The sequence below is a fragment of the Scatophagus argus genome, chromosome 7, assembly GCF_020382885.2.
Source record: "Scatophagus argus isolate fScaArg1 chromosome 7, fScaArg1.pri, whole genome shotgun sequence".
Taxonomy (NCBI): Eukaryota; Metazoa; Chordata; class Actinopteri; family Scatophagidae; genus Scatophagus; species Scatophagus argus.
In genome coordinates this window covers 22,608,799-22,618,646 of record NC_058499.1, presented here as the reverse complement: position 1 = coordinate 22,618,646, position 9,848 = coordinate 22,608,799, and the positions used below count along the sequence as shown (strand labels likewise).

Sequence of the window (9,848 nt, the reverse complement as noted above, 5' to 3'; positions counted from 1 at the left end):
ACAAACACATCTGACTGATTTTAGAATATGTGTAAACAATGAACCATGTTATAAAGAAGCAGTACAACTTAGCAGTTTGAACAATCTCCAACTTATCAGTCTTCACAAAACCAAAACTAAATGTAATGTAATTTCAGTACCGACCTGCTCATTCATTTCTCCCCGATTCTGATTCACCACACTGGTCTCAAAATGGGACAGCAGCAGGATAAATCAAGAAATGTTAAATACTATTTATCAATGTTATTTTATTGAACATGAATGAAAACCATTTTTGTGCAAAAGGTGTGGCCACAAATGGAAAACAGTTAATATGTTTAAATGTCATCTCATCATTTGGAAGAAAGGTGTTTTTGGTTTAAAACTGAATGGAATTCAGCTTTCATAACTGAATTACTTAAAAGTACAGCTCAATGCCATTTTATGTAAAAGGTAATTCAAAAAAATATTTTAAACATACACACACACAACAAATAAACAGCCACTCACAGTCACTCTGACAGTTGTTATACCACTACTGGTCTTCATAGAAGACTTTAGCCATGGCGAGGGCGACCTTGGTGACCTTTTTGTCCTTGGCGTCGGAGCCCATGTTGGCACGTGCCAGTCCTATCCAGTACTGCTCTGTACGGATCTGGTAATCCGTCACCGTCTCTCCCTCCTGCACTGCGGGGTGTTCTCCTTCACCTGGAAACACACAGTGAGACAGAGAGGTTCACATTGCTCTTAACACTTTAAAAACGCTCGATTTTAGTGAGAACAGCTTCTAGCCGGACTCCTGCCAAAACAACCACCACTTTTAAAAGGAGCCAAAGTCCTTCTAATTTCCCCGCAAGCATATTCTGATTAATTCAAGTGAACAGGAGCGGATAAGGTTAGAGTTATGTTAAAGGAGATTTTCTATCTCAGACATAAAGCTACAAATGGAGTTAGAACAATGTGAGCATAACCCGACCACTAATGAGGTGGCATGATAAATCAGCCAGTATTTATTTTTTCCTACAGACAACAAAGGCCACCAAACATTTGGACTTGTCATAGCAGCGAGAAAGGTACAGGTGTCAATGTAAGCCATGAAACTGTGATGATTCATCTACACACTGGAAACTGAATTTCCCTTGGGATCAATAAAGTATTTATCTATCTATCTTATACTGAAATATCTCAGTAACTATTGGATGGGTCACCATGAAATGTTGTACAGACATTCATGGTCCCCAGAGGATGAATTCCAGACTTTGGTGATCCCCAGACAATCATCAGACCGAAACTTATCCAACTTGTCCAGTTTATAAGCATCTCACAGCAAACCAGACAACATGTCCATCAGCCTCACCAGCACTGTGAGGATGTTAGCACGCTAAACTTAGCATTTAGCCTCAAAGATCTGCTGGCTTGACTGTAGACGCTTTTACCATTTTTATGCCAAAATTAGTGCATATCAGAAGTGTTTTAAACTTTTCAATAACCCTAAAAGTATGTGATTGACTACTTTCCTGTTGCTGTCACGCATTTGCCTTTCAAGGAACAGCAGAAAGCAGCAGATCATATACCTCAGTATCCAGAACACATCAAAACTTCTTTTAAAAAGTGTGTTCTTAATTAAACACTTTTTTTTTCAGAAGTCGATGATGGAAATAATGTAATACAGAGTGAGCTATCTTGTTTCCTCCTCCTCTTTGTTGACAGTTGTACATGTGAAGTACTGAAAGAGTTCTGACACGGAGGCCTGTGACAATATTACGGTTACTTCTTTATCTTACACTTTGGCCTCTTTTTTCAAAGTCTGCACTGACTGAATAATGTCTGATTGCTGCTTGAACAAAGACAAATGTAAAAAATAATGTGCCAACGTCTTGAATGCTGAATGAACTCTTTCACGCTGAAGACAAGAGCGACAGTTTTCTCACCAGAAAAGGTCATTTTAAAGTTGAAAAACAGACTTGTCTCTATGCTGGACGAACTAATGGTTTCACAGCCCAGCTCAAACAAATGTTTGGATTTGTGTCCAGCAATTTCCTCACTGGCCAACACATTCACCAATTCCAATATATCTCCAATAAGCTGATGTCAGCGAATGTATTGACGTTGTCAGTTTAAAAAGATACTTAGAAAAAAGATGATTTCTACTTAAATCTAGGCATTCAGAGCCTAAAGTCAGCGACTATACGGTTTCCTGATGTCACATTTCATACTGGAGGTGTCTTCATGTGTGTGTTGGAAGGTTGGCGTAACTTATATCTGTTTAATGTCAAGCATATCCTCATCTACATATTGTGCTTTTATGAACTCGTTGACTGTGAGTCACATGAAAAGGTGAAGTGCAAAAGAAAAAGACAGGTAAGACAATGAAGACGCAGAACCATCGTTTACCTTCCTCATCCTCGCTTTCCTCTTCAGACTCGTCCTCCTCTTCTTCCCCTTCTGCTCCTTTCACCTCCTCCTCCTCCTCCTCCTCGTCCTCTGACTCAGATTCTTCCAGCCACTCCTGCGTCTCTGCGGAGAGAGAATCATAAATCTAAAATCACACCATCCAACCGCTCTCCTGCGTCACACTGCCGAGACACATCGCCCCCCCCCGGCTGCTTTAGGACTTCCTGCTCAGCTGATGCTGAATACATATCATGTCTTTTTTTGTCTTGTCCTGTTGCATCACTCATGTGTTATTGACTAGTTCCTCTTTACTCACTTGGGTCCATTTCAACCAGAACCTCCCACTGGTCCATTTTGTGGAGGTCCAGGCAGTAGAAGTCATTCAGAGTGAACTGGCGATCGCCAACCTCAAACATACCCCCGTACAGGAAAAGTTTGCCCTGACGCACCACCGCCATGGCGCTGGACCTCGGGCATGGCTCCACCAGGGGGGCTGAGGCTAAACCAGGGGAGATAAAATCATGTGATTGTCCAGCCTATCTATATTTGATCACATTTCAGATTAATGTACGTGTGGTCTTGCCATCATCCTCATCCTCTTCATCCTCATCGTCCTCCTCCTCCTCCTCCCGAGCTGCAGGGATCACTTCCTTGATGGTCATCACTGTGCCGTCCTCACTGACAATCTCCTTGATAACTTCAGTGGGTGCCTGAGGGGGTTCCTCCTCATCCCCATCCTTCTTCTCTGCTCCCTCCCCCTCTGCTCCACTCTTATTCCCCCTCCGTCGTTTCTTCTTCTCTGACTTGTTTCCCTGGACACACAGAAGAAGGCGCAACACTTCATATTGTAAGGCTGTTGTAAAGTAACACCACACTGACAAATAGAGTTTCACCACAAAGTCTGATGGGTGGGGTCAGAGGTACGCTCTGCTGCATCTGTGACCACACCCAGCACTGACGTCACAGTGCACTGACACACATGTGCATTGCTGGCGCCGGATGAGAGCCAGCATGCAAATAAAAATTCACAAATATTCATTCTTTAATACTTGGGCATAAAACTAGCAGATGAGTAACTAACTTCAAACTGGAAACTGGAAGTTATAACAAGAAAACTATTCCTACAAAGATACAGCTACAGCACACAAGGATTTAGGCTGCATTTGATTAGTTGTAGATGTATAAGATGACAATACAAGGAGATAAACAAGAAAACTTGTACACGACAGTAACAAAGGTGCACAAAGCAACATCACTGACGTGAGTTTTGATAAAAAGGACGTATACTTTCATGCAGACCCTCATTCATGCCATTGATTCACACATTCATTCATTGTATCTAACCCTGAGCAGGCCGGGGAACCAGCGGTTCTTCACTGCATCATACAAATAGAGGTCGTTGTAGAAGTCGCCCTCCAGTGACTCCTCCTCTTCCTCATCACAAACCCCACCAAACAGCACCGCCCGCCCTGCGGGGCCCACCGCCAAGGAGAAACCAGAGCGAGGAGGGGGCTTGTTACCGGCAGGGTTCACCCTGGACCACGACCACTTCTCTGGAGGACAGAAAACAGTCAAGGCAGGTTACAAAAACACTGACAAAGATATCAGGTGTATATATGCTCTATCAATGTTCATCACTTTAATGTCTTGAATGATTTTATCTTTCACAATGAAGTTTTGCTTTTTTTTACCTTGACTGTCTTTACCCTCTCGCTTCAGAAGAAACATGTCAGAGTGGATGGTCCCCTTTTCGACATCCTTCTTTACTCTCTAGATAAACACACACGCAATTATTAGATCACAAAAAGTAACATCAATATGAGAAACTCACACACACACACGCACCACTTTAGAGTATCCTCCGTAGATGATGACACCTGTGCCGTCGGGCGTGGCGGTCATCTGACAGGCAGAGCGTGGGGAAGGGGCGGAGCCCGATGTAGTGAGGCGCGACCAGGAGAAGGTGTCCAGGGAGAAAGAGTAGACGTCATTGTAGTAGATAAAATCCCTAAAGGGGGAGGATGAGGAACGGAGAGATGAAACAGCAGAAACCAAGCCAAACGACGCTCTTCATTCTGCCTGCTGATATGGCTAACTTGTTAGCAACCAGCATACATGCAGCATATTCTGAGCAGCACATCAGTACAATATTCACATTCTGTTTTTGAGAATGTCAGTCTAATTGTATCTGTCTGCTGTGTGCTGCTGGGCGGGTTTATAAGAACACTCGCACTGGAGCTGGTTGACGAGAGCAGAGGAACTGAACCAACAGTAACAGGTCATGAAATCAGACCAATCAGATGAAAGGCTTTCAAACAAGGTGATAACTCTCAGTGTGTCTCTATAAGTGACCCCACTCATTGTGCACACAGCAATCTGACCTGCTGTTGATTCATCCCTATGACTAAACCCAACTTGTCATATCTGATGTATTGACCAGAACAGATAATAAACTTTGCTGATGTCTATGGGATAACAATGGTTTCTTGCAGAAATAAACTTAACAGGCTTTGGAAGAGGCTTTCACACTTTACCCAGTAAAGACAAAGTAATGAAGACACTCAGACATGTTCGCATCACTCACTCCATTAAAGACATATTGTCCTTGGTTATGAGTCAGTAACCCTCTACCTACCTGGTGCTCTCATGGAAACCTCCAAACACCAGCAGCTGTTTCTTGCTGAGGACCATCCGGTGGCCGCTGCGACCTGATGGCCCACCAGGCGCCCTGGAGAAACACAGAAAAATAACTTCTGATCACTGACGTCTGTAAAATGATTCTAAATACAAAGACACGGCAGTCCAAAAAAAAGGATAAAAATCCATAACATGCACCTGTGGGACCTCTTTTACTTTATCAAGCAATGACTTTATGAAACTCTATTTTACTAATCGATCAAATCATCTACTGATTGGGTTTACATCAAAACATATGATGAACTAATTCCACTCATAAACTCTGCATTCACACATACAACCATCACTTCCATTTATCTTGCCTTCTGTTCATCATTAAATCTATTTTTATAACCCTGCGCACATACTTGATGTTCTCCCAGGTGTGTGTGGCCAGGTGCAGCACCCAAAGGTCCTTGTAATGATAGAACTGTTCCCCGTTTGGAGAGGCAAACTCTCCTCCAAACACCCACAGCTGACCCCCACCCTGGGGAACTACCACGGCCTAAGAGGGAGGGAGAAGCGAGACAGAGGGGGGCAACACAAAGGAGGAGTGAGATAAGGAGGTTTGATGTCCTCAGATTTAATTGTTTTTCTTGCAACAAGCTATCAGCCATGATGACATTGCTGATAAGTTTCGAAGTTTCTCCTGATCCGTGTGCTGGTAGTCTGCCCCCTGGTGGTCCACATGAAGAACCACATAACTGATTATCAAGTTATGAGATAAATGACGTTCCACTGATGTTATTAATCTTAATACCAGTCATAAAGAGGTTCCAAAAAACCAAAGCAATGTGTGAGTGTAGGCAGGAAGAGGCTTTAAGATCCTCGTTGTGAACGCACCTGGTGAGAGCAGCGTGGGGGAGGAGCATTGGGGATCTCAGATTTAACCCAGCAGTTCTTCTTAATGTTGTAGAAGTAGAGATCGTTGTACAGGTACGTCTGCAAAAGAGGTAAGGACGGGTTTTTAAACTGAGAACTTATTTTGTGGAATATCTGCTATAAAGTGCTGGCAAAACTGGGAAAAGAAGGAAACATATGGATCAAAGTTCAGGATCTTTGATGGATGTGAATAAACAAAGCAAATGAGCAATTGTTTACATTAAGAATAAAGACGGATTCCGCTTTAAAGAAACCGGTCTGGAGCCTCATAATTACCTTCTCATTCAGTCATTCATCTTCAAAATACTGCATCTAAAGTAGCAAGTGTCATTACTAACACAGGGAGGCCTTTATTAAAGTACTGTTAACTACCTTCTTCCCATTGAAGAACTCTCCTCCAAACAGGATGAGTTCATCTTTTTCAGGATGGGCAGAGAGCGATGCACTCAATCTGAAACATATAAACAGAGATCAGAGACTGAGACACGTATATCCTCCCACCTCGGCATATCGTTACCATCTCCTATGAAACTGCTTCTTCCACAGCAGTTATGTACCCCTCATGGCGATTTGTGATCCTTTTGTGACACTCTGAACCTTCATCTAGCGCCATCATCAGGTCAATTTAAATTTGTACAATAATATGCTTTACAACCAAATACCAACAAAAATAATATTTAGTGTTGATTAAATGTTATCATGTTAACCTGTTAAACTAAAGTGGTGAACATGGCAAACATTAAGCCTGCTAAACATCACCTTTTTGGCATAACAACAACAATCTGTACAACAGTCCAGCAGCCATTTTAACTTCCTTTAGAAGCTAGTTCAGGGTGGGAAAAACTCATGATAATTTTACACAACTCAATAGTAAAGTCAGTAATTAAGCTTACAAATTTCTTTCTAGACACTGGGTAAAACATAAATAAAACAGAAAATGTGATTATTTGCTTTTTGCCACATGCTCAACTGAAAGCAACACAAAGCCAATATATTTAACCTCATCGGCCTCATTGATTTTTGTAAATATATGCTTATTCTGAATTTGATGCCAGCAACACATATGAAACAATTTGGAACAGGAGCAACAAAAGAGTGTGTAAGTTGTATGCTGCTCTTAAACGCCTGTTTGGAACTTTCCACAGGTAAACAGGTTCATTGGTAACAGTTGATAGGATCAGGACATTAAAGGAGCATCCTCGAAAGGCTCAGGTGTTCACAGGCATTTAGTCAAATACCTGACTGTGTAAAGGATATCCCTACATGAGCTCAGGAACACTTTGGAAAACTGCTGCTAGTAAACACAGTTGGCTTCCGTTTTCATTTATGTTTTACACAACATCCAAACATCTCTGGATTTGGGAATGTATTACTTGATTTGATAATCTCTTGATCAGAGCTACAACAATTAGTAGTTTAACATTTTGTATAGCTAAATTATTAATAAAATAATTTTGTGAAAATAATCAAAAGATTAATGAATAATGAAAGCAATCATTAGCCGAAGTCCTACTCTAAACAGGTGACAAGAACACACTTTGTCACATGAGTTTCTTCCATCTGGATGGAGGCTGAGATCTCCAAAGATCACCAAATGCTCTCGATGAGTCAGCTGATGATCTCGCATATGAAAATTGGTGCGTGACAATGAGGCTGGATGATTACACTGGATGATGGATGATAATGTTGACACTTGTTTTATGTTTGGTCACGTCTTTCACCTGGCTGCAAGACAAATTGAAGAAAGTGGTGCAGTCTCTTACCTTGGTGATGGAGGTGGACATGTTGTCTCTACAACTTGTGTCTTTTTTGCATCCAGATTCTGAAACTCTGCAATCAGAGCCTCTAAATCCTCCTGGAGACAGAGAGGGTGAAGGGTGATGAATAAGACCATAAGATCAAACCAGAATGACGTAAACGGCTTGGAAAAACTAACTCATCTTGTGGGTCTTTGTGATTTTGCAGACAGTTGTGTTACCTTGTACTAATTTAATTTACTGAGGGGCTGAATTGTAGTTAGCAACTGCATGTACTAGGTTCGTCCTCTTTGTGTAATCTTAAAAGTAAAGATTTTAATTCAGTCCAGGTTCAGCGTTACCTCTTCTCTTTTGGACCTCTTTGAAACCTTTTTTTCCATTTTGGCAGCTGTCTTTTCCGCCCCCTTCACCTTCTTTTCTTTCTTGCCTTTTTTGCCCATGGCTGCTGTCATGCACTGACAGATAGCGTTAAAGTTCCGGGTGTTTTATCCGTTATTTTAAACAAAATCCGTGTCACATGGACGTCCAAACAAACTTGCATGCCGAAATGAAAACATTTCCTCTCACAAGTGGGATGTACTTCCTGCAACACACTGGACGAAAGCACAGTGTGGCAATGTAACAGCGCCCTCTAGTGCGTCGGAGGACGTATAGAAGTAGAGTCCTGTGTATGTCTAAAACTCTACAGATTGACTTTCTAAATTTTAGATTATATATTATTATATCTTTATATCCAATCTACGCATCATCTCACAACATTCTAAACCCTTAAAATGATATACATACCAGAAGTATGATCTTAAAGCTTTGTCAGTAGTAAAAAGCAATTTGCTGTGCTGTAAAAGAAACTTCATGTCTAACTTCTTGACTGTCAAGGACAGTGTTTACTCTCATGCGTGAATATTTTATTATTTTAATATAAGCAGGCAGAAAGCACAGGGTGGAGGCAAAAATTGTTGATATTTGGTCTTAAACAATGGAAATATCAAACATTTTATTTTATTTTTCTCCTTGATCTAAAGTGTGTTTCACATATTACGTAAAAACACATGGAGTATTTGTACATATTCACATAAATATGTGTGTATTTGTGACAAAACATGAGAAAGTGGCCTCGTGTGTGACATGCCAGGGGAGAAAACATAATGTACTGGCAAACAGACAGCCCGACATGCTACAAAATTAGCTGGCCTTCACGCAGCTCTATATGGTTAGTTATTAGTTAGTTGTTGTTTGTTATAGCAGTAATAACAGTCGCACAATAATAACAGTAATAACAGTAATAAGTCATATAATAAAACAATTTTATTCTAAGCCAGGACTTTTGGCTTGGTGACTGTTTCACCATAAATGCATCTACTTTCTGCATGCTGGTCCCATGCCGCATACAGTTGGTGCTCCTTTTCTTTGTTTGTTTATTTTCACCCCTAAACTCAAAGGACATGAAATACCGATGGAGATATTCAAACCAGATTTTGACATAGTGGCTGTCACACAGGCAACCTAAGGCATCTGTTTGCGTGTTTGAGTGCACATGTTCATTCGTGTTCTGTGTGTGTGGAATGTCACACAGAGAAATAACAGGTACTAATGAGCAAGGAAGCGTCTTAACACCCTGATACGGCATTTGTTTGTCATTAAAATCCCTTCTCGACAGCAGCAGAAGTCCATCCTGTTTATTAAAGTTACAGCAGTAACATCTGTTAATTTGCACCTAAAATGTGACCTTTGAAAAAGCTCTTTTTTTGAAAGATGAACTGTACAGCATTGAGGTACAGTAAATAGAGTTAAGGACATTGTGGATGGCAGTTCTGACCAGAAGAGGGCAGCTGTGCACTTCTTTACCCGTTCAAACAAAATCTTTGCAGATGACTTGAATCTCAGAATAACAATATCAGGAGAACCTCAGTGTGTAATGTGTTATTTCCTTTGAAAATTGGCAGTTGAGAAAACTGAAGCGACACCTGGATGTTTTATTACCGGTGATGATGTCACTATTATTGTCCACTGCAGAATGAAATGTGGCAGTGCTATGTCTTGCTATATTGCTGTCCCAGTGAGGATGTCTCTTCTGTGCCTTCCGCTCCTTTGAATGGAATTGGCCTTCTGTGGTTAAATGGAGATCTTATCCCTCATCTCCATCACTTCTAATTATTTCAT

The 9,848-nt window shown here is 41.2% G+C and overlaps 1 protein-coding gene across 1 annotated transcript; it reads right to left on the bottom strand.

The window, feature by feature from the left end:
* Positions 1-233: 233 nt before the first annotated feature.
* Positions 234-8,261, bottom strand: klhdc4 (kelch domain containing 4). Its single transcript, XM_046395030.1, has 13 exons — positions 8,030-8,261; positions 7,695-7,786; positions 6,304-6,382; positions 5,893-5,991; positions 5,418-5,554; positions 5,009-5,101; positions 4,219-4,381; positions 4,065-4,143; positions 3,718-3,926; positions 2,957-3,185; positions 2,690-2,872; positions 2,374-2,496; positions 234-687 (listed from the first exon to the last, which is right to left on the bottom strand). The coding sequence occupies exons 1-13, from the start codon at positions 8,138-8,140 to the stop codon at positions 515-517; spliced, it is 1,770 nt and encodes a 589-aa protein (XP_046250986.1). The 5' UTR covers positions 8,141-8,261; the 3' UTR covers positions 234-514.
* Positions 8,262-9,848: the final 1,587 nt, after the last annotated feature.